This window comes from Eschscholzia californica, unplaced genomic scaffold (assembly GCF_041429995.1).
Source record: "Eschscholzia californica isolate CP2 unplaced genomic scaffold, dmEscCali1.0.p SCAF_3, whole genome shotgun sequence".
Lineage (NCBI taxonomy): Eukaryota > Viridiplantae > Streptophyta > Magnoliopsida > Ranunculales > Papaveraceae > Eschscholzia > Eschscholzia californica.
In genome coordinates, this window is record NW_028238420.1 from 40,422,547 (window position 1) to 40,448,158 (window position 25,612).

The window sequence follows — 25,612 nt, forward strand, 5'->3', positions numbered from 1 at the left end:
GTTTTATTATATAGATTAAAATTACGAGTGCCTAATCTCAAATAAAACAAGACAACATGAATATATAGTTTCATTTTTTTTTAAAGGAAAATTCGTTAGATTTTGTCTTGTTTTCTCCAAAATCATTTTTCAATTAGAAGGAAAAAATCCAAAGAATACTAATTAAAATGGGTATCTTTAAATTATACATCATATATACAAGGTTAATAAGTGGACAAGGACAAGAGCAAAGTGAAATGTCTGTTTTTCCTCTTTTTAAAGACACCCACAGGTGACAAAACAGAGGAACATTGATAAAAATAAGAGACCAATGAATGTTCACCTAAAATAGAGAATTTCAAAAAAAAAAAAAAAAAACTTGTTCTACAATTTAGACTTCAAAAGGAAAAGGGACCGTTTTTTCATGACAAACGTGATAATGTCCAATCCAAATTAGCTTTAACAAAACCTACATATAAAAGGAAATATTTCTCATTGAATTAGTAGTTACGGTGGAAAATAAGTAATGAAAATAGACCATCTTTTCATGCCAAAAGCGATAAACTAATTAAAATAAACTTTCATAAAACTTACATATAAATATAATATCCTACTATCGCATTGACAATCTCATTATTATTATTTTATTTTTATTTTTGATGTTGACTATGATAGTCATTGATATATATGTCAGTAAGATGTTATAAATACGATAAGAGTCATTAGAAATAAACTGGCCTGATATCTAATGAATTATTGGCTTAAAGCCCATCTAACTACATTATTTATCTTCAAATTCAATAAGATCAAACCTGAGACCTCCGTATTACGAAGTAGATGCACTACTAATAGGTTACCAGTTATTGACATAACAGTATAATTACTAGATTTAGAAGTTAAGTGAAATGTAATATTAATAAATCAGTAGCAAAAATGAATATCTCAATAGCAAAATATTATATTTCGTTCTATTGATATATATTTGTTTTCATGACAAGTAATTTGCAATGCACTAATGATACGAGGCAAAACTAAACCCACTTGCTTGCGTTTATTATGGTGTATATCTGAATCGCTAAGTAATTCTTTTTCTGGCCAAAGGGGAAATTATCATCTCACTTGCCTTGTATTAGTTTTTTAGGAAAAACTAGCAATTTAAAACAACTAAATCATAGCTGTTGCTACATCGTAATCTGCTTATTCTAATAATATAAGCGATACCTGTTTAGTTAAGTTTTTTAGATGAACTGAAAAACCGACAGTTACATTTCTTTTCTACATTTAAATTGATTAAAAATTTAGTGAGTCAGCTTCTTTTTTCGATATCAAAAGTTTTATTTGTTTAAGAGTACTACCACAAAAAGAATCCAAACTAACTCACATTCCCACATGTGTAGCTAAAATAAAATTAATTTTGTATTAACTTCTTAATAACATGCAAGTAAGAGAAGTAATTAATTAATCAAATAAACAATTAACTAATTAAGTAAATAAACAAGACCAATAATGTAAATTTCACTATGATTAATTAAAGTTCTGACATGTTAATTATTCGTAATCAGTACTAAAATGATTATTTATATCATTAGAGCACCTATAATTCGCATATCTAGATTGAAGTTAGGGGAGGACCACTTTGTTGACCTCACTTGTTGCTGTATCATCCTTCTATTAGTCGACACGTGTTATATTTTTAGTTTAAAAGTCAACCATGAACTCTTCTGATGCCATTGATTAATCACAAATTATTAGCTAAAGTATTCATGATTAGTAGTTCATTCTATTATAAATGTTTCAGTAGGTAAGGTTTTTGATAGAAATAATGAGTAAAAGACTCAAAAATCTAGAACGGATAATATACATAACATTTTAATTTTTGTAAGAGACAAATAAAAAAATGCTTTAGTCTTTATATTTATGTCGAAAGCAAAACAAAAAATGCGGAAACCATTTATTTTTTCACAAGACAAATCAAAAAATGTTGTAGCCAAAATGTTTGTGTTAGTTAAAATGGAAAAGAAAAAAATGCGAAATATTTTGGCAAAACAATGTCTAAGCAAAAACGAATTTGTTCAAAAATTTACAAATTGTTGAGACAAACTAAGATTTGTTCAGAAATTTACAAAATTGTCGAGAGCAAACCAAGAATTGTTCAGAAATGTTCAAAATTGTTTTTGACGTTGATTTGGGCGGAAAATTTCATTTTGGAGGGTAAAATTGTATTTTTGTCTACTGGTTTTTTTCCTCATTATTATTTGGTATTGGGCCTGATTCTCTTTAACTTCCTCATTTTGGACCTTATAATTACCGGCCCTTTTTGATATGTTTGATTTGATCATCTCAACTAGGTTGATATCAAACAGTATATCAAAACCTATCAATCAAATCAAAATCGGACAAAATTATACATTACAGACATTTATCCAAGTGACATATTGTATTGGAAACTTATAAAGTACGAGAGGAAAATTATACTATTTATCTTCCGATGCAATAATAAAGAATCCTAACTAAGATAGTACAACAGTCTGAAGGGTGAACAAATTTTGGATCCAACAACTAGAAATAATAATATAAGGTAAACAAGTAGGTTAGCCATATCATGAACTCTTAAAATTGAAACATATGATAAAACAATGATGTCGTAGATACGAGGATGCCAATGGCTTTGGTGCACTTGCAATATTTAATAGAAGTATATATTTTAGTATATATGTTTTTTAGATTAATATAATAATCTAGACTATGGACAAATTCAATGTAACTAAAATAATTTAATAGGTTCTAGATTTTTAGGGCCCAAGCAACTACCAGTTTAATAGGTTTCCCATGATATGATTGGCCTAACTTTAAATAAAACTAATATAAGGGACTAACAGGAGAAAATATTATTTCCTCTCAACGAAAAAAAAAGAAAAAAGAAAATATTATAGTGAAACGAAAAAAGTCGGTTTATACAACTAAATTAGAATCTGTAACGATTTAATGCTAATCATTCTGATCTGGCATTATCTATAACATTCTCTGAATTTTGACTTACTTAATCTGTCATAACTTTTGACTTATTTGATCTGTCATAAATCTGTCGTACAATTATAAGTCGTACATGTAGTGCTTACCCAAAAAAAATAAAAATATATTTAGGTGATTTGATCAAACGAAAAAGAGAGAGAGATGCCCTAGAATTGCCTATAGGTATTTAGAGCACGAGGTATACATGCCTATATATATGTGGCTACCAATTCCTAAATATTGCATTAGGTGGAAAGACAGGGAAGTATTTCAATTAAACAACTGTTTCCAGAATATTACCACTCCCCAGTCCCCACTAAAAAATTTTGTATATAAATACCCCCTAGACTTTGCTCCCGGTTTACTTCTCTCCAATTTCTCTATCAAATTTCAACCCTCTCTTTCTCTCTCTCTCTATCTCTCTCTCTCTCTCTCTCTCTCTCTCTCTCTCTCTCTCTCTCTCTCTGTAGAAGAATGGAAAACTCTGAAACTGGGTTTATCTATTTATCACACTTTGAAACTATATTCTCTCTTATCTTCTTCACCTTCACAATTTGTTTCATTATTTTTTCTCTCCTACTTTTTTTACTTAGACGAAGATTTTGGTGTAACTGTGATATTTGTCATAGTTATATGACAGGAAGTTGGTCTCTGGAATTCAATAATCTATGTGATTGGTATACTCATTTACTCAGTAAATCACCAACTCGGACGATTCACATTCATGTACTCGGCAATACTATCACTGCTAATCCAGAAAATGTTGAATATATGCTCAAAACAAGATTTGATAATTACCCAAAAGGTAAAACATTCTCAACAATCTTGGGTGATCTTTTAGGTCGTGGTATTTTCAATGTTGATGGTGAAACTTGGAAATTTCAAAGAAAAATGGCTAGTCTTGAACTAGGTAGTCTTTCGATCCGATCTTACGCTTTTGAAATCTCTAATTCTGAGATTCATAATAGGCTTATTCCTCTTTTATCTTCTGTTTCTACTAGTAAAGATCGGGTTGGTTCGGTTCTTGATTTACAAGATGTTTTTAGAAGATTTGCTTTTGATAATATTTGTCGGTTCTCGTTCGGTTTGGATCCTGGGTGTCTGGAATTATCATTACCCATGTCTGAATTTGCTGTTGCTTTTGATTTAGCTTCAAAATTATCAGCTGAAAGAGCCTTCTCATCGTCACCGTTGATTTGGAAGATCAAACGGGTCTTAAGATATGGGTCAGAGAAGAAACTGAAGGAAGCCATTAAAATGGTCAACGTTTTAGCTGACGAAGTTATTAGACAAAGAAGAAAGAGAATCGGTTTGGATTCAAATCAAGATCTTTTATCTCGGTTCATGGGTACGGTCAACGACGATACGTATCTAAGAGATATTGTTATTAGTTTTCTTTTAGCCGGTAGGGATACGGTCGCCGCCGCGTTGACTAGTTTCTTTTGGTTATTAGCAAATCACCCAGAAGTTGAATCAGCGATTTTGACCGAGTCAAACCGAGTTATGGGAACGAGTCAAGAAACGGCCAGTTTTGAACAAATACGAGATATGCCGTATTTACAGGCAGCTTTATACGAGAGTATGAGACTTTATCCACCTGTACAATTTGATTCAAAGTACGCCCTAGGGAATGACGTACTCCCTGACGGTACGGTTGTGACGAGAGGGACACGGGTCACTTACCACCCGTATGCAATGGGTCGGATGGAGCAAGTTTGGGGTTCGGATTGCCTTGAGTTTAAACCACAGAGGTGGTTAAAAAATGGTGAATTCACGCCAGAAGACCCATTTAAGTATCCGGTTTTCCAAGCCGGATTAAGAGTTTGTTTGGGTAGAGAGATGGCTATTATTGAGATGAAGAACGTTGCTCTTTCGTTAATTAGACGTTTCAAAATTGAGATGGTAAACGAACGTTACCAGACACCAAAATTTGCACCTGGGTTAACTGCATCTGTTAGAGGTGGTTTACCAATTATTGTTCATAAGAGGAAAAATGAATAGTAACTCACGATAGTAGAAAATGGATATCGGCAATCCCTCTTATAAATTTTACCACGATGCACTTTAGCATCAAGGGAGGAGGATTTATTAAAATGAGCCCTAGAAAAAAAATAGAAGGATGGTAATCGGAGGGGGTTTGAATTTTATTTTTGTGGGGTTGTGATGAGAATAGGTCACGTGGATTTTGTCTTGGGAAGATGTCCGCCTATGGAATCTATGCTTTTTCTCATGTTTGTTGGAGAAAATTTTCAATATAAATAATTTATAATTTTGGTTGTATATAAGAATTATAATGAATAAATTATCTTCTGCTAACTTTAAGTTGGGAGAAAAAAGTGGATCTAATCTTAAGTTCTCATTCATTTTTTAAGTTTTCTCTATTTCTTTTTTGATTTTTATTAATTATTGAATTGTTTTATTTTAGGATGAATTAGAATAATACTTATGGTGTGTTTGGTTGCAGGATTCCTAAGTAGGATTCCTATCAAAAGTGGAATTTGGTAGGAATCATGAATCCTTGGTCTGTTTGGCTACCAAGAATCCTAGGACTCTTGAATCCTAAGGATTCCTAATTCCAAAATTTGTATTGGACCAAAATCCCACCCTGCCCCCTAGGATTTGCTAGGATTTTGGATTAATGAACCTAAATTTCAAACTTAAAATCAACAAAAAAATATTTCCTTTTACAAAATCATTATTTTTTTTCAAAATCATTGTTTTTTTTCAAAGATCATATTTTTTCTAAAGACGTTTAAAAATACTCAAATAATAGTAAGTCATAGGATTCTTAGTTACCAAACAAGCCAATAAATATTACTTGGATTCATGAATCCGTGGAATCATGAATCCCAAGGACTCATGAATCCGCGGATTCATGATTCCGCCATCCAAACACACCATTAACTTCATTAGATGGATACATACCTTTTATAAAATTGTTTTACTTGTGACAATGTGATTGTAATAGCATAATATTAGGTTTGAAGGACGTGAAAGTCACTAAGTAAAAGAACAGAGAAGTCATGCTAAAACAAAAAACAAAATAAATATGTGAATCGGACTCTCAAATTTCAAAATCGTTGTTTCAATTTTGAGTTTCTATTATAGAACACGCAAATAGAATTATGCAATAAACGAGCAACATTATTGTATATTCTATTTGTCAAATTCTTTTTTTTTTTCTGTAAAGGCATAATACAGCAAATAAATGGCAAGACAACATGGTAAAAAACAGTTCCCCGGAGTAAAAGGGAAAACAAAATGACTAGCCAAAAAATCACATTAGTTACATACAAAGTGATGATGAAGTTGATTTACGACTATATATAAGAAATTTAATTGCAACAATCAACCGCCATTAATTTTTTAGAGGTAATTGTATTTTGGTTCCTAATTTGTGACTAACTCGCCGTTTTAGCCTCTATAAGTGTTCGATAGATCGATTTGGCTCCAAGAGTAAAAAAAAATTCAAATTTTTTTGAAACTACCTTTGGAGATTAGAATGGAATTATTTCTAAAAAATTAAGCACATAAAACCACCTCATTTCTCCCTCCATTTCGTCACCTTTCTTCTCTACTTAATCCCTCATGCCACCTCATCTTCTTCTCTGGTGAAAGTCGTCGGCTGGAATATTGATCAACCCACGACTTTCACCGGAGAAGAAGAAGAAGATGAGGTGAAATGAGGGATGAAGTGGAGAAGAGAGTGACTAAATGGAGGAAATAGAGGGAGAGATGAGGTGGCTTTTGTGTCTTTAATTTTTTTTAGAATTTATGGTCCCAAGAGTAATTCCGGAAAAGGTTGAATTTTTTTTTTAGTTGGAAGCAAAATCAAACTGTCAGACGTTTATGGAGACCAAAACGACGGTGGAAGCCAGGACAAAAATTGATAGGGTGTCAGATTCATCTCCGTATCATCGCTTATTCCTTTCTAACCAGATACTCCAAATCAATGTCGGTGACAAACATAAATGGATGAAGTCTTTCGTAGACGGCCTCTACCTCCAAGCCCAAGAAGTATGCTTGCTATAGAGATAGGGTATAAGTGTCGAGAGACATTGAAGGTCATCCTTTGTACGTGGGCATAAGAGGAACAAGTGGTCCAACATTTCAGCAGCCACACAAGAACCATCATATCTATTTGGTTGATTGAACCACTCGTTCCTAATCATCTTTTTATTTTGATTTGGATTAAAAGTACTTCGATGAATCTTAATTATTTTTGTGCTCCTTAAATAAATCTTTACATATTATTTCGTACATATTTCTATGAAGTATGTCATATCTAGGAAGGCAGTTTGCTCCAAACCCATAAGTAATCTCAACTGGAAAAAGATCAAATATGTTTAAGAAAGTTATTTTAAATCTCTTTATCTTAATTATGTTTATTATAGTAGAAATACTTTGTGTATTTGAATTAAATGTGTTTTATATATTATGAAAAAATAAGGAAAATTGTCATCCATCTCAATCCAATCTGATTCATGAAGAAAAAAGTAGAACTAAAAAGAAACAAGAGCTACTTGTAAGTGAGGTGGAAAGGTAAGATGGAGAAGTATGTATAGATCATATTAGAAAGTTGGGTGCCACATCTAACACTTACCATGACAGGAAATCTGTAAGACCCCCACCACAACCATTGAATTCATATAGTTCAGAGTAGATTCCACTACCCTAGCGAGACTGATGGCAGATCCATTCTTTAGAAAAAATATGAGTGGTTTTGGTCTGACTCAAAAATCTATCAAACAAACACTTTTAGTAGATGGGCCCAAAAAATAAACAAATATTGCATAAGCAACCAATCAACCCTCCTAAATTCTCTTTTAGGTTTTCTAAAACCCTACACATGATCACTTAATTGGTTCACTAGCTTGCAATTTTGATTCATCATCAAAAAAAAAAAAAATTTGTAACTTTCAAATGAGATGTTAAAAATGTAGGAGGTTTGTTAAATTGGTTGTGGCCAAAATTTTCCATGTAATTTGCAGCAATAAGCTAAGTAAATTACAGTGTTATTACTTGTTTTTTTTTTGTTGAGAACAGTGTTATTACTTGTTGATATATATATATATAATGATATTTTGTGATTCCTATTGTTTAATCTTCAAGATTGAAATTATAAGATGTTTCATGTTGTAATAAAGAAAACAATAAATAAAGAACCACCCTTTTTAGGGTTTTGTTTTCGTGTGAAGCAGTATTTGAATCTGTCCACTTTACTCCAACAACCTCGTCACGTCGAATAATAAAAAATTTAAGTGGTGATATATATACCTAACTTTCTCAAAGAAATTTGAAAATAAAGTTTATAGGAAATATGGTTAATCAAGAACTACCAAAATGTGTTTAATTGTAACTCACTACTTACTTTTTTATAAGACAATTGCAGGAAATACTCTTAGGTATTTATTCTTGGGGTGATCTTATGAATTTAATGTATGGGTGGGAGTGGGACCGAGACAAGTTTGGTCTACTAACATATGAGAAAAGCATCTTTTGGTATAAAGTAAGGTAAGGACCACATTTTTTGAAGGTTTTGTTTATGACACATGAGGTTATTGTGAAGTTCATCCACTTCCACCTACTCCAACAGCCACATGACAGTGACCTACTCTAATTGGTCCTTCCCATAAAAGGAAAAAGTTAGTTTCCTTTATAGGTAATTTGAAAAAGAATAGAGTTAATTCCTATATGGCCCCCTACTTTGTGACCAGCTTCCTTTATGGCCCTCTTTTTTTTCGTAAATTCAAATATGACCCCCTATTTTCAGGTAAATGTCATTACTACCCTTCCTAATTCTAAATTTAAAACATTAAAACAAAATTATTTCCACCTCACCCCCCTCTCTCCCTCCACCTCATCTCACCCTACACCTCACCCCTCTCTCTCTCCAACTCACCTCTCTCTCTCTCTCCAACTCACCTCTCTCTCTCTCTCCAACTCACCTCTCTCTCTCCAACTCACCCTTCTTCTCCGGTGAGGTGGCCGGCCGGAAAATTTTCCGGCCGGCCACCTTCAAATTAAAAAAAAAAAATTTCTCTCTCCTCTCTCTCTCTAATTTTTTTTTTTTTTTTTAATCTCTCACCTCTCTCTCTCTAAAACTCCGGCGAAGGGGGTTTCCCTTCGCCGGAGGATCTGTTCACGAACAGAGTTGTTCTGTGTTCACGAACAGATCTGTTCGTGAACAGACTTGCTGTTCACGAACGGAGTTGTTCTCTGTTCACGAACAGAGCTGTTCGTGAACAGAGAGCTGTTCACGAACAGATCTCTGTTCGTGAACAGTAGATCTGTTCCCGAACAGATCTGTTCGTGAACAGCAAGTCTGTTCACGAACATATCTGTTCGTGAACAGATCCTCCGGCGAAGGGAAACCCCCTTCGCCGGAGTTTTAGAGAGAGAGAGAGGTGAGAGATTAAAAAAAAAAAAAAAATTAGAGAGAGAGAGGTGAGTTGGAGAGAGAGAGGTGAGTTGGAGAGAGAGAGGTGAGTTGGAGAGAGAGAGGTGAGTTGGAGAGAGAGAGAGAGGTGAGTTGGAGAGAGAGAGGGGTGAGGTGTAGGGTGAGATGAGGTGGAGGGAGAGAGGGGGGTGAGGTGGAAATAATTTTGTTTTAATGTTTTAAATTTAGAATTAGGAAGGGTAGTAATGACATTTACCTGAAAATAGGGGGTCATATTTGAATTTACGAAAAAAAGGGGGCCATAAAGGAAGCTTGTCACAAAGTAGGGGGCCATATAGGAATTAACTCAAAAGAATACTGTAAGACCATATTAATGTGGTTGTGGTCCTGGGGAAGGACCCTCACCCTCTTATATTGAAATTTAATGGCCAGGGCTTTGGGGAAAACTAAATAGTTTCCGGGGTGTGAAATTTAGAAGGAATATACAAAATTTTGAAAATTTTTCGTAGAAACATATTTTATGGGGAATATGGTTCAAAATAAAAAACTCTCCACCTCACTTCCCTCCACCTTACCTCTCTCTCTCTCCACCTTACCTCTCTCTCTTCTCCGACTAGGTCACCGGCCGGAAAATCCGGAAAATTTTCCGGCCGGCGGCCATGAAAAAGGAAAAAAAATTTCACTCTCTCTAGAAACTCCGACGAAGGGGTTTCCCTTCGCCGGAGTTCCGGTTTGTTGAAGAACATACATACCAGATCTGACCTGTTGAAGAACAGACCGCAACTCCGGCGAAGGGAAACCCCTTCGCCGAAGTTTCTAGAGAGAGAGACTGAGTGAAAATTATTTAATTTTTTTTTCATGGTCGCCGGCCGGAAAATTTTCCGGCCGGCGGCCTAATCGGAGAAGAGAGAGAGAGAAGATGAGGTGGAGAGAGAGAGGTGAGGTGGGGTTTTTTTTCATTTTTCCCTCTAACAACTTACAAAATAAAATTGTCAAACAAAATTGACCAATTTTTGACTAAGTCTTCACACCCCGGAAACTATTTTGCTTTCCCCAAAGCGCTGACCAATTTTTGAGGTAAAATAAAGTTGACATGAAGAAACTTAAAGGGGGAGAAATAGACTATTCTAGTGATACAATATTTGAGCAAAATTCACGTGGTCGACCCTCACCCCTCATTTTTTTTTTGGGCAGCGCTTTGGGGAAAGCTAAATAGTTTCCGGAGTTTGAAATTTAAAAGGGAATATGTAGAATTTTAGAAATTTTCCGGTAAAATAAATTTTAAGGGGAGATAAAAAAACACTCCACCTCACCTCTTTGTCTTCTCCGATTAGGTCGCCGACCGAAAAATTTTCCGGCCGGCGACCATGAAAAAAGAAAAACATTTTTTTTTCACTCTCTCTTTCTCTCTAGAAACTCCGGAGAAGGGGTTTCCCTTCGCTGGAGTTTCTGGAGAGAGAGAGAGAGAGAGTGAATTTTTTTTTTTCATGGTCGCCGGCGAAAATTTTTTCGGCCGGCGACCTAATCGGAGAAGATAAAGAGGTGAGGTGGAGAGAGAGAGAGAGCTGAGGTGGAGAAGCTACGTTGCTTTCCCCCTAAATAAAATTGTCAAACAAAATTGACCAATTTTTGACCGAGTCTTCACACCCCGGAAACTATTTAGCTTTCCCCAAAGCGTTGGCCTTGTTTTTTAAGTTGAATATAACCAAAACTTGGTTCTTAAGGTGCCTCTTGTATTTTCTTGGGGCACCTCTCCAACACCATTTATACTAGGAAAATCGATTTGACTCCAGAATTCTAAAAGCACTCCTTCTCTTTGGTCTGTTCTCTTTCATTGAAGAATAAAGAAGAGGAAGGTGATGATAGTGATGAAGAAGAAGAAGAAGAAGAAGAAGAAGAAGAAGAAGAAGAAGAAGAAGAAGAAGAAGAAGAAGAAGAAGAAGAAGAAGAAGAAGAAGAAGAAGGAGAAGAAGAAGGAGAGAACTAGGAAGAAGGAACCAACCAAACAGAAAACAAAATGATAAAGAAAAGGGTTAATTCCATTTTGGCCCCAATTTATCACCAACTGGCCTATTTGGTCCCCGTTTAACAATAAGTGTCTGGGCTTCCTATTTGACCCCCAATTGTGTCTGGGAGTTCGATTTGACCCCAAAAATTAGTCTAACCTTCCATTTTTACGCTTGGGTATTTTGTAATAATATTGTTTTCATTTATTTGTCCAACTCAGTTTTTTTCTTTGCCACTTCATATTCTATTTCTTCCACCTCAAATTGTTCTTCCTCATCATCTCCTATTTTCTCTTACCAAAGTGTTTCCCCTCGATCTAAAGTTCCTTCAAGTATGTGAAATTTTAATGGTGATTTCGATCTCCGACTACCGCTTCATTTGTTATTAAATACCCATTAAAACCCCAACCCATTTCTCTACTTCCTCTACCAGCTGATGGGTTTCCAGCAAAATCAGTGAGGGAATGATGTCACAGTGGTGCATCCTTGAAACGAAATTTGATCATCAAATTAACTCCCCATTAATTTCTGAACCCATGACCTTAAGAGGCGCATCCTTCAAACGAAACAATACCCATCACAAGATCCATCTTCAAATTAACTCCCCAAAATTAGAAACCCAAATTAATAGTCCACTTTCAGTTGATGGTCTGGATTCATTTTTAGAAAAGAAGCAAACACAACATCAAAATCAAAGAACTCATCACCTGGGTTCTCCTCTATTTGGGAATAATGTTAGAGAGAAATTTTTTTAGGGCATTTGATGTTTTTGATATATTGTGGAGTTTGTTTATGTTTTAAGTATTTTCAAGATTTTCAGAAATGGGTTGGTTGGATATGTTGTTGAAAGGGAAAGTTTCATCCGGTTAGATTTTGGGTTAATTCCGTTTTGGCCCCATAAGTGTCCGACAGTTCGATTCGAGGCAAATTGTAGTTATCAGCCTTACTAAAAAAAATGGATCTCTCATGCTAGTTTTGTTTGCCTGATTGGGGTTTCACTTCATGAAATTATGTTATAGTTGATTCATGAAAAAAGGAAAGAAGTATGCAGAAAAGTAAATGAAAAGCATTGACATAAAGGGTTTAAAGCTTTCAATGATCATTACTGATTTGGGCTTTCTTGTGTGTATGTTTTTAAGCTTTAAGTTATGATAAGGACTTCATTCTCCTGGGGAAGGAGTGAGTAGTTTTTGTTCATCACGTTGAATGAAGAGTGGTTTAGAATTGATCGATCAAATTAAAATGATTTGAATTTGATAGAGAAAGAAGGTGAGGAAGGAAGAAGGTGGGAGATTTTAAAGAATATCGTCGAAAGAAGTCGTCGTTCGGCGACCTTTTACCGACGATCTAAAAAGGTAGAAGATGATGAAGTAGAAGAAGGTGAGGTGGAATAAATATAAGATGAAGTGGCAAAGAAAAAATGAGTTGGACAGATAAACGAAAACATTATAATTACAAAAATACTAAAGGGTAAAAATGGAAGGTTAGACAAAATTTAAGGATTAAATCAAACTCCCGGATACAATCAGGGGCCAAATAGGAAGTTTGTACTTATGGAGGCCAATCAGCAAGTTGATCACAAAATGGGGGTCAAAACGAAATTAACCTTAAAAAAATCACATCAAGATCTCGTTCCTTTTCATCGTATTCCTCGTTCTTCGTTATTTATTTCCTGTTGTTGTTCTTCGCTTATTCTTTTTATTAGTTTTCTTTCTAGACTTCGTCTTCTTAGTTTATGCATAGACTTTGTCTCCCTCGTGATCACTATATTTTCTTCATCATCATTATCATCAATATCCACGGGTGGAACTACTTGGAGACCAACCCTGGCTATGATCTTGGATAGGTTTAATAATTGTTAATAAAGATGACGATGTCGGAAATTGGCGGTGAAGATCACAGTTATATTATAATCGGAGCTAAATGAACATTAATAAAGAAACCATATTTAACAAGGTCCAGTCAAATATTCACGACTTACATCCTTAGATAATGGCACCACGGCTACATACTTTATTCTTTATAATTGTTGTGATTCCTTACAATAATCGAGTGTAAACTACTTTTATCGAATGATTTAATTTCGAGAACCCTTTCTTATTTATAGAGAAATTAGAGTTTAGGGTTTCCTAGTTTCTCTTAACTAAACTAGAAAAAAAATATAATGTTTGTCTAAAGATAATTACAAGAGATCCTAAATACATAAACCAAGTAATTCTGCATCTTCATATATCGTGGAATATCTTCAATTACCTTGGGATATGTTGATTGTCGGATATCCTCATCTCCATCCGCCTCTTATTTCGCGTGTGCACACACGTATCTCAACAATGGCTTCCCGAAAATTTTCTGAAAATCATCCTCAACCGTTGAGTTGATGTTCCTTTGTGTCAAGAGTGAGGAGATTTTTTTTTAGGGAGGGGGTCCCTGCAAAGACACACTAGTGCTCAAGTCAACTCAGGTTTGCAGGTTGAAAGTCAAATAATTGAAAGATAAAGATTGGAACCCTTTCAAGCCAAACTTGTGTTGTTTATATAGACTTGCATGGTGATAGTGAATCAACGACTTAAAGGAGGTCAAATATAATATTTCTGATCGTATCTTTGGATAAGGCAAATAGACAATCAGCGTTATCAGGCCTCCCGCTCAACCGACATTTCTTTCAGAAGAGCAATCAAGGTGTGAAGCTTCTGTAAACCTCACTTGTCAAGGCTCAGGTTGTACATTTTGACTCGGATCTATCCTTCTGTTTGCCTTCAACTCTTTTGGTGGCACATTAAATTCGTGATCATACATGTTTCCCGAAGTTGACTCGGGGTTTTTTGTAAGTCTGATCTGGCTCGAGGTTTAAATTGACTCTGTTCATATTTTAGAATTTCAGTTCTGATTCGTCTACACAGTTGTTTCGAGTTGATTTTGGTACATTTGAGTAAGATAATTAAGATTCAGATAGATCGCATTCAGAGAACAAGAAACAAAAAGATCACACCACCTTAGTCGATCAAAATAAAGGACTGCTATTTATTCTTCGGATTTGCTAATGCAAATCTTACTTTTCCAATTACACAAGCAAAGGGATTAACACATAAAACAGAAAACAAGCACACAAGTGTGGATGAGAATTTCATCTACATACACATACATATTATATATCTACTTCTTGCAAACAATTCCACGACCTGTCATGGCACTACCACAGTTCATATCGGCGAATTCTGAGGCAGCATTAATAGGTAAACCTTCATGGCCGAAGCGAGAAACTGAACAATCAGTTGAGAAGAGAGACGAGCTCGAAAATTCACGTACTCCACCAATTACTGGCATTACGTTCGAAATGTTAACCCTACTTGTGTATTCTTTTCCATATGTCTGACCCAAAACACCATTTACTTCACTACTTAATGAGTAAAATTTGAAGCCAAGTTCAAGATGAGCAAAACAATCTTCCTTGGTAATTCCATAGTTGTGAACTTGGGATTCTTCCTCAGTAATTGGCACAACATTTGCTGTGATTTTGAAGTTTCCTTCTACTTCGACAATAACTCCATTAGCATTGTGTGATCTAGTGATTGATAAACCTTGTGTAGTTTTGGAAACCCATTTTGAACCTTCGCCAAGGGGAAGAAAGACGGGTTCTCCGTTGAATGTGAGTGCAAGACGATCAGTTGCATCGTCCCATGTTGAGGTTTTTAGGGCACCAATGTAGAGTTTGTTGTCATTGTTGAAGAGAACGCCGATGGATTGGACCCACGTGAAGTCTCTTTTCATGAATTGGTTTCTACGTCCAATAAAGTGAGCATTGATGTGAAGGTTAGAGTCTGTAACTAGACAGAATTCACGGTCTTTTTTCCCATGAAAGTAGAAAGTAATGCCATCGCCACCGATGAATCTTGGGTCTTGACAAATTGCTCCGGGTATGTCACATTCTGCATAGTTAACATGAACGGTTCAACTATAAGTATCCATATACAAATTAGATAGAAAAAAAACGTGATAATGAAACCTAGGCATCATATTCTTTTTTTTTTTCAGAGGAAAATGAGCACGTATGAACGAAACATACGGAAGTTAGAAAGGTACTTACTGCAAATGGGTTTGCAAGAGTTACAATCAACAACACAATCCCCTCCAGGGCAAATCTTAGGGCAAACATGCTCAAGATTATAGCAATGTTTATACTTCTTCACCTTACACTTAGCTTTCTTGGGATAATATTGGTCAGGCGGTGCGGCCATTACTGCCAGAACTGCCATCAAGAGAAAGAGAAAACAAGCACCCAAACGTACCACAGCTCCAGCCATAGTTGCAGAAACCAAATAATACTTTTCAACCTTATTAATGGTGGTTTAACAGTTTAATTAACTAGTAATACTGTTTAAATTTGTTGTACTTGATGGAATGTTGTAAACGTCCTTTTATACTAATATTAGAGTTGATTGTAAACCAAGCTATATATCTTCATGGTCTAGTACTGTTAACTATTAAACCTAGTTTTGATTTAGTTGCTTTACGTTTACTTGGCTTAAGAAGTTTAATTAAGGGCTTCTTTACGTACATTACGAGTTAATTATATATTGTTAAATGTAGCCAAAGTCGTGGATCAATCTATGAATGAAGTTGTCATTATCAAAGTTTTCTAGGTTAATTAACCTTAAATTTAGACTCAAATGCATATTTTATATATATTTATATAGATATAGTTTACTCTTGAAATATAAGGAAAGAGTTAATGAATGATTTTCTTATAAATCAAGGAATTCAAAGAACAAATCGTCTATAGTACCTATTTTTCTACTTCATTCATTATGTACCAACGTGCAACTTAATTTGTTTATAGATTACGAATCATCATCTTTCTTTCTTCTCATAAGAATTGCAACATTAAAGAACCAACGATTACGTGCTCATTTTCCTCCGCAGTTAGTTTGAAATGACATATCTAAGCAGCAACTTTCATATGAGTGCTCGAACTCAACTAGGCATCAAATTTTTTGCAACTAGAAAGAGTGTTTAATTTTTAGCACTTCTAAGTGGTACCACTACTTATAACGGATAATTTGTGAGAATAGTCTGAAAAATATAATGTCTATTAGATGACCACAAACTTAATATGGTACCAGAACCACCTATCACACATGATATGCTTAAAAATTATACGTGCTCCATGTCATTCGAAAAAAAAAATAAGAGGCGTGTGAGAATAATCCCGAATGGAGAAGGACGATCTAGCAACCAAGATTACAAATTTGACGTACGTACGACTCGAAGGATTTTTCTGACCACATCGAATTTGCCATGTTACCTACTTACCTCCTAAATGATCCATTGGTTTCACTACATAATTTTGCATATAATCAATCTTTCATGATTTTTTTTCCTTACAGTTTATTCTCGTTTGGTAGTGCGCCTAGTAACCTTAGATTTATTGGGCCTCTAGGGGCTGCTCATATAACCCAACAGGAATTTGATGAAGTCCACTAAGAAATCAGAGAAGAGGCAGTCAAGAAACCCTAGATATAAGGTGGAATCGCTATACAAAACCCTAAAAAGATCTCCATCTTTCCCACTGTGTGTGTGTGTGTGCAAGGCGATCGTTCTATCACAATAAGCTCATAGCCATTTGCAAGTGCTAGTAAGAGGAGGGAAAAATGAAGGTTATCGCTGTATATTTGCTCGCTGTATTGGGAGGAAACACTGAACCCACTGCCAGTGATTTGAAGCAAATCCTTGCATCAGGTTCATACCTCTCTTTGCCTCTTCTTATACTTGATTCATTTATGTAAATTAGCTAAAATATGATCTGTTTATAGTGATGATATTAGAAATTGGAGTTAGGGTTTCACTTATTTGTATTGTAGAACTCGTCTATATATGAAATTAGGGCAAACATAAGTAAATGGGTTGGGCCAAATATTTGGCTACATTAGGTTAGCAACCCATATCCTGTATTCATTAGCAATAATATGTTTATATTATGGAACCATTTGTCTCACAATGCTTAGATTATATAAATACGATGTTTTATTTTCTTTATTTATTTTTCGCAATTGTTATTTGAATTGTAATTTTGAAACCAATGATTTCACTTCGGGTCGACCTAATTTAGTATATAGGTTGTGTCACACTTTTGTTTGCAAAAGTTTAATTTGGCGGATGATATTGATTTGAACTGCAGTTGGAGCTGATGCTGATGATGATAGAATTGAGTTGCTCCTATCTGAGGTTAAGGGTAAAGACATAACCGAACTTATTGCCTCTGGAAGGGAGAAGTTGGCTTCAGTGCCTTGTGGTGGAGGTGCAGCAGTAGCAGTTGCTGCTTCAGGTGGTGGTGGAGCAGCTGCAGCTCCGGCAGCTGAGGCAAAGAAAGAGGAGAAAGTGGTGGAGAAGGAAGAGTCGGATGATGTAAGTCCTCTAACTTTTTATGTATAAGATTTTCAATTTTGTCATGTATGATCAGACTCGTGTTATCTCTATCTTTATAAACATGGGTTCGTCGATACTATGTCTCCTTTAAGCATAGAAATTTCTGTGTTTTCTTGGTAACTTCTTCGGAATAACCCAACTGGACGTGAGTTTAAATTGTTTGTTTTCGACTTTTGCAGGACATGGGCTTCAGTTTGTTTGATTAAGGTGCTCAAGCTCTGATCTCTTGATTTAGAGAGATAAACTTGAAATTTGGAAGTGTTTTTGCAGGAAAGAGAGATTTGGTTCTTGATACAAGTGTAACTTTTGTTGTTTATTGTTTTGTTGTTTATCTTTCAAGTAGAGAAGAGTTTGAAACAAAGTAAACCTTGAGGATTCTATATATTTCGATTTTGAATTTTGTTCCTTAGCTTGCATTTATTGTGTCTAATTCATCTTTATTTATATTTTTCTCATTTCATTAGTTTTTCTTCTATCCTAAATTGAGAAGAAAAAATTCAATGGAGGTATAGCCATTCCATTGAAACTTTTATTCTAGTTGCTAATCGATGAGTTACCCTAAACTTCAATTGGAGGACGATAATGCTTTGACATATATTCGTGTAATTGAAGTCCGAAAGAATTGTCAGTTGCTGAGGAGAATGTCAGGAGAAAATCTAGGGTCATATCAGACACTTAACTCAAGTCATTAGACGTCAGATTATCTGACTTGGCGAAAAAACAAAGACCACAACGCTGCTGTTTGTATTTTCGTTAACTCTAAATCTGAAATAAATAATGTGTAATTACTTACGTTATTTGAGTATTTGCTTGTGTTTTACCTCTCTAATCAACTCTGACCTCAGTCTTCTTTTCAAATTCAGACTTAGTTTTAAAAACTGAAAACATATGCAATGAATATGAACATTTTTTTTAAGATCTTAATATGTAAAAGCATGCAAAACAACTAAAATTGCATACCTAATCATTTCAGTTTTCAGATTTATAAAAAATAACGAGTCCATTAATCAGTCAAAAGTAAGGAAACAATATACATAGATGCTACACTCTGATTAATCCAAGAACCGTATACTGGTAATGTAAATGATCTTTCTCAAGAGTCAAATCATAATAGATGACTGAGGCTCGGATCAAGATGAACTTGTATCAACTTCTACAAGGGGCTTGTACCAACCCATAGGCAATGAAAGGAAAGACGACGGAAATTTGACAAAATCCACTTCGACCCCATGTGTTGATTTAATTTCTACTAGGCTAATTTGTGTCTGAAACTTCATAAGATGCAGTTCATACTATGTAACTCTTTTTTGGAGAATTACGACCTCGCTTTCTCCTTGGGTTGCTATCGATCATACAATTGAATGCATTAACAAGTTCTTCATCTTCTTCACTTATTAGAATCTTTGCCGCATCTGGATTGGCAAGTAGAAGCTTTGCTACAAGATATCCAGCGATAGACCAGGTTTGGAACAGGCATGCTTGTTTTCCAATAAATCTGGCTCTCTTAGTATCGTAGTACTCGGGCCATTTATCTTTTGATATCCGCTTCCCTGCAATCTCCACAGCTTTTGCAGCAATTTCTGGTCTATTCATCTTTATACATGCCACTGTAAGCTGCAAAATGTTCCAAGAGAGAATCAGAATGGAGAAAAACTTCATGACTATTCGATCGAAAGAAAGAATGAAAGAACGAAAGATGATTGGACGCAGAATTCATTTTGTTCATCCACTTATAGCATCGATAATGCTAGATTGAAACGTTCATCCACTTATAACATCGATAATGCTAGATTGAAACAAATCCTTTGGACACACTATTTAACACAGGGGTCATTTGACCCCTCTGTAGATGTGTATCTCCAGATTTCGAAAATAGTAAAAACAACGGTCGAATGACCTATTCCATTGATTAGTTTGTGAAAAAAAATATTCTGCCGATCCAGCACTATTGATATCTAAAACGACTGACCTGCCAGAGTAGAGTTGGCCAGGAACCTCCATTGTGGTACGACCAAGGCCTGCACCAGAAGCAGAAAATAAGAACTAGAGATTGTACAGAAAACCAAGAATATCGCTACTCGTGATCATCAAGTAGAGGCTTACGTGTTCTTGGGGTCACTGCCAGTTGTAATTCGCCATTCTTGGCCCTCGAGAGCAGGATAACATATCTTTAGTGGCATATCAGCAATCAGGTCTGACCATTTCGCTTCAGCTAGATCCAAAATGGCATGTGATTGATCTCGAGTAGCCAAACTACTGACGATAGACCATAAGTTCCCTAATGAAAAGAAACGAAAGTCCATGTGAGCTGGTTGCAGGTTTCCAATCAAATAGCCTCCTCTATTAGGCATCCACTCTACTAGCCAAGGAGGGATCTGGTCAGGATAGATGTTAAACTTGTTAACTGCATCATAAGAATATTCTTCTGTCTTATACCGGTATATTTCATTGAGTTTCTTCATGTCAATCCAATAATATTCCCTAATATGGAATGATAAAGCAACCAGGCGATTGTTGAGCGCTCGAATTAGGTCTGCTGACCCATCTTCAGGTGCAAGCATCTCACGAGCAGAAAGTAGCGCTGAATAAAACAACGCCTGGAAGAACACATGGTATTCACCTTAGGTTATATTACTATAGAACAAAAACACATCAATGTAGTGCTTAAAGACGAAGTATATATGTATAATTACACATAATTTTTTATGCCCAAATCGAAGCGAAGGCCTAAAAGACTTCTTACACAAGGATAGTTGAAACTCAGTATACATTTGGCTTCAAAATACATGAAGCAGGGAGAGGAAATAAAGAACTACCTGAATTTCTAGTGGATGACCATGGATTCCCATACGACGATCTATCATGCACGAACCATCAGTCACAAGCAACGTTGGGAACATATCAAAACCATCGGCTAGACAAAGCTTTAGAATCATCTTAATGCCTGTTTGCACGTCAACTCTCTCCTGAACAGTAAGATCTCCAGTGCATTTTCCATATGCTCGTAAGAGGATAATCCACCATAATCCTGAGAATTTTAGATAGAGAACCAACAGAAACAAGTGCTTGTTAGATAACATCTTAAGCAATGACATTATGATGAAGAAGACATTTTGACATATTTGACCATACCAGAATCAACTGGTGCAACACGACCAATTGCAGCTTCTCCAAAGTCAGGATCCAAAACATCTTCAGTTGCAAAATCATCACCTTCAAGTGGAACTGTTCGTATCTTAAAGCTTGCAGGCATGAGCCCTTGGCCAGGACTATGGCAGTCCATCGTTTTTTCCCAGCTCTGTCATACACGAGAACGAAATGAATAAATTCACGCAAAGAAATCAAGAAATCAAAAAATGAGTATAAAACAAATGGTTAATTACCTGCAACTGAAGTGTGTGAAGGATGAAGTTTCGAACAATATCGTAATCCCCCTTCAAAAGAAATGCTATCCCAGAAGGTATAAAGTCACGAATAAAGACCTGATCATAGTTCAACACATTGGAACTGTTTGGGTCATTTGCAGCAATCGTTCCGATAGGGCTACCACAGTAATAAACCATAGAATCTTTCAAAAGCTTCCATGCCTCTTCCTCAATAGAATCTATGGTAGCCTTATCCGAAGTATCTTTTCCTCCTCCTAAGTTACCATTAGCGGCAAAACCTTTCTTTTCATCCTTCAATTGTTGTGCCTCCTCAAATCCTGGAAGATTTAAAGCATTACCCTCACCATTAATTGGTGTCATGTTCTTGGTTGTATCCACAACCCAAGTTCCCTTTCCATCTTCTGAAGTTATCCCTCTGTTATTTTCAATCTGTTGACATCGACAACCGAGAAAGCGACGATGTTCAATCTTATCATTCCCATAGCCCATTTGAAGTACCCCAAACGTTCCCTTACTACTCTGATGGGGTCTTGAATAATTAAAAGATTTCATATAAATTTTATTCTTTTGACACTTATCTTGGGGTTTAAAAGGCAAAATTGGTTTTGATCTGCTAAGATATGGATCGAAACAAGTTAATCGATGTGCAGAACCCATCAAAACTTGCAAAGTGGCCTCTGAAGTACCCATTATTGGTTTTGATTTCTTGAAGTTACTAAATTTCTGTGTCTGGGAAAAGAACCCACAATCTTCAGTATATTTTCAGGTAGAATTCCTAGGAAGCAAAGGTTTAATCAATTAAACAGAATGATTGTGATAAACTATGCAATTAAATACATAAATGTAAAAAAAAAATGGATCAGAGATTAATCATTTGAGCAATTAATTCACAAAGGGGTTTTTGAGTATCAACAACTAAAATCAAGATAAATTAAATTACATTTATCTCTAACATATATGATAATAGCATTAAAGTTCTTTATTGAGATTTTCAAATGGGGAAAAACTAGGTTATCATGAATCCCTTAACCAAAGTTCACATAATCAGATAGAATCTAATAACCTTTAGGGCTTGTGAAATATGATCAGAACTAGTAATAAGAGAGCCATTTAATAAGAAAATAATCATTGAAATCGAAAAGGTGGAGGAAAATGGTAAGAGACGATGATAATAATGAAAGAAAAAGAAGAAGATATTTTACCCTACCTAGAAGATAAAATTATAACGGATAAATGATAGGCTTTGAGCTTCTCTCTCTCTCTCTCTATCTCTCTACCTTGAAATTGAATTGGATGAGATTTTTCTTCTTTTTTATTATTTATGTTTCTTTCCTCATCCAGGAAAAAAAGATCGCGGGTAGTTTGCTGTTTTTTTTTTTTTTTTGTTGAAAAGTTTGCTGTTGAACAAGGTTGCTGATTTTTTAGGTTTATTTCCAATTGGGCCTCCAATTTCTGACCCATTTGAAATGACATCCATATTTATTAATGTTATAATTTGGCCTCACAGCTTAACCTCTTAAAGTATCACTTTTTGCCTCACCACCTATGTGGGATTGATTTACAACACACTCTCTTAAGACCACATCAAATCGTAATTTTTTTTTTTTGAAGAAGGATAATATATTAACCGAGTGCTTAGGAAGCACGAAAAAAAAACTACAAAAGCAATGGAGATTGGGATGCTTTACATATTAGAAACTATAGTATCCCAAGAATTTAACAAAAAAACCCACAGATAAATTCTCAAAGTACCTAGTCGGCAAGCCCCAGTTGAAAATAGTGGCCTTGATCGACATAATAACTCTATCAGTGGAGTTAGCAACATCACAGAAAAGACGATTATTCCTCTCTAACCATATACACCACCAAATGGCAAAGGGGGTAATCTGCTGAAGGAATCCTTTCATCGTATCTGACTTCTCAAACTTCCAAAACCTGAAGAAAGTATCCAAAGTGGATGGTATTGGATGGCATTAGAGACGGACAATCGATCACCGGGAGGAAGTATCTCCATATGGTTTCAGTAAAGCTGCAGGAGATGAGCAAGTGAGAGGCATTCTCTTCAGCTAATCTGCATAACAGGCACATGTTTGGGTATTGAAAGCCCCTCCTTTGAAGCATGTCCATAGTGGGGTTGAATTGAGGATACAAGCCCATAAAAGGAAGGAGACCTTAGTGGGTACCTTTTCCATCCAAACTTTCTTCATCGGAAATTGGGTTGGACTATGATCTTGATTGGAAGCAACATCATACAAAGATTTTACACTATAAATTCCATCCTTGGACGATTTCCATTTCCTATTATCCGACTCTTGATTGAGAGTTAGAGGTTCTCCATTGTACTCGAGAAAGCTAGCAATGTCTTCCAAAGTCGAGTCTCTAGATGTGCTTCTTAGTCCCAGGTTCCATGCCTTGAGACTACCAACACCTAGAATACAATCCGCTAAACAACAATTCTTTTTATTTGAGTTTCTTCATAGAGCGGGGAACTTGTTCTTTGGAGTTTCATTATCTATCCATTGGTCCTCCCAAAAACTAACTGATTTTTCATTGTGAATTTCAATTGACGTGTGAGCTGCCACCATATTCAAATTTTTTGAAATGCTCTTCCAACTACCTACACCGTGAGATAAACCAATTAGATTAGAAAATCAAGCATGATCTTGTCCACCATATTTTGTTTGAATAACCTTTCTCCACATGCTATCATTTTCCTCACCATATCTCCAAACCCACTTCCCTAATAAAGTTGTGCTAGTATTCTTAATCTTTCTAATACCCAAAGACCAAACTTTTTCTTTCTGCAAACTTTATCCCAACCAACCCAATGCATCTTTTTCTCCGAGCTGCTATCTCCGCACAAGAACTTTTTAATGATTTTCTCCATCTTAAGAATTACTGAACAAAGTGGCAACAATATAGAGAGAAGGTAAGTGGACATATTAATAAGAGCGGATTTTATCAAAATCAACCTTCCACCCTTTGAGAGAAATCTTTTTTTTCAAGGAGCCATTTTCTTTTCCATCTTTTCTAGAATGGTATCCCAAATGTCGATGTTCTTGATCTTGGAACCAAGAGGGATGCCCAAATAAGACAACAACAACGAACCAATACCTCAACCTAAAAGATTAGCACATTCAACAATATTACTCGTATCACCAATAGGGATCAAAGAACTTTTTGAAAGGTTTATCCTCAAACCTGTGATAGCTTCGAAGTAGACCAAAATATCTTTTAATTTGCTTATTTGGATCTGATCCGCATCGAAAAATAAAATAGTATCGTCCGCAAATTGAAGGTGAGTGATTTGAAGATCACTAACATTAGCTTGGAAGCCTTTGATCTCCCCATTTTGTCTGGTTGTATCAAGTAATTTTGATAAAATTTCTACCACAAGAATGAATATGTATGGAGAGAGGGAGTCACCTTGATGAAGACCCCTAGAACTTTTGAAGAAACCAGAAGCTTTTCCATTAATCAGTGCCGAAAATCTTGGAGAAGATACACACCATTTTAACCATCTGCGCCAGCGCCAACCAAACTCCATTTTAACCAACAACTTCTTGACAACATTTCAGTTGACGTGATCGAAAGCTTTCTCCATGTCGATTTTACAAATGAAGCCCGACATATTAGAGCGAATTCTCGAATCTATACATTCTCTAGCTATAAGAACATTATCAAGGATTTGATAACCTTCAACATAGTCACCTTGATTGAAAGAAACTAACTTGTACATGATTGGTTTTATTCTTGCTGTCAAAATCTTGGAAAATATCTTGTAGACACAACCAGTTAGGCTAATGGGCCTGAAATTCTTCAACTCTGTAGCACCAGCTATCTTAGGTATAAGTGCAATGAAGTTGCAGTTTAATCTCCAGTTTAGTTTTCTTTCTGAACAGAACTCGTGAACAACTTTCATAAAATCATCATTTATGATTGACCAACACGACGATAGGAATTCCGTTGTCATTCCATCTGGGCCCGGAGATTTATTATTGCCACATATGGCCAATGCATGAAGTATTTCTCCTTGTGTAATTGGCTTTTCTAGATTTTATTTATCAATGTTCGAAATTGAACCAAAGTCCATATTATCTATGTCAGGTCTCCAATCTTCTTCTTCAGTGTACAATCTCTCACAGAAAGCCATTGTTTCAGCCCGAATTTCCTCTTTGCTAGTAATTTCCTCGTCGTCTCGAAGCAATTTTTGAATCTTGTTATTAGTATATCGAGTGTTTGCAACCTGATGATAGAACTTTGTATTCTTTTTTTCATCTTTGATCCATCAAATCGTGATGATAGCGTGTTATAGAATGATGTGGACCAACCTTCAGGGTTGTTAATACTATCCGTTTTGGCATTTCTGCGTCTCACGGTTTCAAAATACCTCACTAGGGAAGGGT

The 25,612-nt window shown here is 35.5% G+C and overlaps 4 protein-coding genes across 5 annotated transcripts; 2 read left to right on the plus strand and 2 right to left on the minus strand.

Annotated features, from left to right (window-relative positions):
- The first annotated feature begins 3,235 nt into the window (after nt 1–3,235).
- Nucleotides 3,236–5,337, plus strand: CYP94C1 (cytochrome P450, family 94, subfamily C, polypeptide 1). The gene has a single exon (XM_086672055.1). It carries the CDS (start codon nt 3,466–3,468, stop codon nt 4,990–4,992), a length of 1,527 nt encoding a protein of 508 aa, XP_086528181.1. The 5' UTR covers nt 3,236–3,465; the 3' UTR covers nt 4,993–5,337.
- Nucleotides 5,338–14,390: 9,053 nt separating this feature from the next.
- On the minus strand, nt 14,391–15,789 carry LOC147550288 (uncharacterized). Its single transcript, XM_086668988.1, has 2 exons — nt 15,482–15,789; nt 14,391–15,323 (listed from the first exon to the last, which is right to left on the minus strand). Exons 1-2 carry the CDS (start codon nt 15,696–15,698, stop codon nt 14,551–14,553), a joined length of 990 nt encoding a protein of 329 aa, XP_086525114.1. The 5' UTR covers nt 15,699–15,789; the 3' UTR covers nt 14,391–14,550.
- A 1,103-nt stretch (nt 15,790–16,892) lies between these two features.
- LOC147550289 (large ribosomal subunit protein P2B-like) lies at nt 16,893–18,236 on the plus strand. The gene is made up of 3 exons (XM_086670417.1): nt 16,893–17,133; nt 17,573–17,799; nt 18,000–18,236. The coding sequence occupies exons 1-3, from the start codon at nt 17,046–17,048 to the stop codon at nt 18,024–18,026; spliced, it is 342 nt and encodes a 113-aa protein (XP_086526543.1). The 5' UTR covers nt 16,893–17,045; the 3' UTR covers nt 18,027–18,236.
- Nucleotides 18,237–18,772: 536 nt separating this feature from the next.
- LOC147550290 (neutral/alkaline invertase 3, chloroplastic-like) lies at nt 18,773–22,687 on the minus strand. 2 transcript variants are annotated; one of them, XM_086670248.1, is made up of 7 exons: nt 22,414–22,687; nt 21,204–21,981; nt 20,953–21,118; nt 20,637–20,848; nt 19,924–20,417; nt 19,790–19,838; nt 18,773–19,434 (listed from the first exon to the last, which is right to left on the minus strand). In XM_086670248.1, exons 2-7 carry the CDS (start codon nt 21,894–21,896, stop codon nt 19,108–19,110), a joined length of 1,941 nt encoding a protein of 646 aa, XP_086526374.1. In that variant the 5' UTR covers nt 21,897–21,981; nt 22,414–22,687; the 3' UTR covers nt 18,773–19,107. The 2 variants fall into 2 exon arrangements, with proteins under 2 accessions (XP_086526374.1, XP_086526375.1); XM_086670249.1 differs by having other exon boundaries at nt 22,270–22,492.
- Between the last annotated feature and the right edge of the window lie 2,925 nt (nt 22,688–25,612).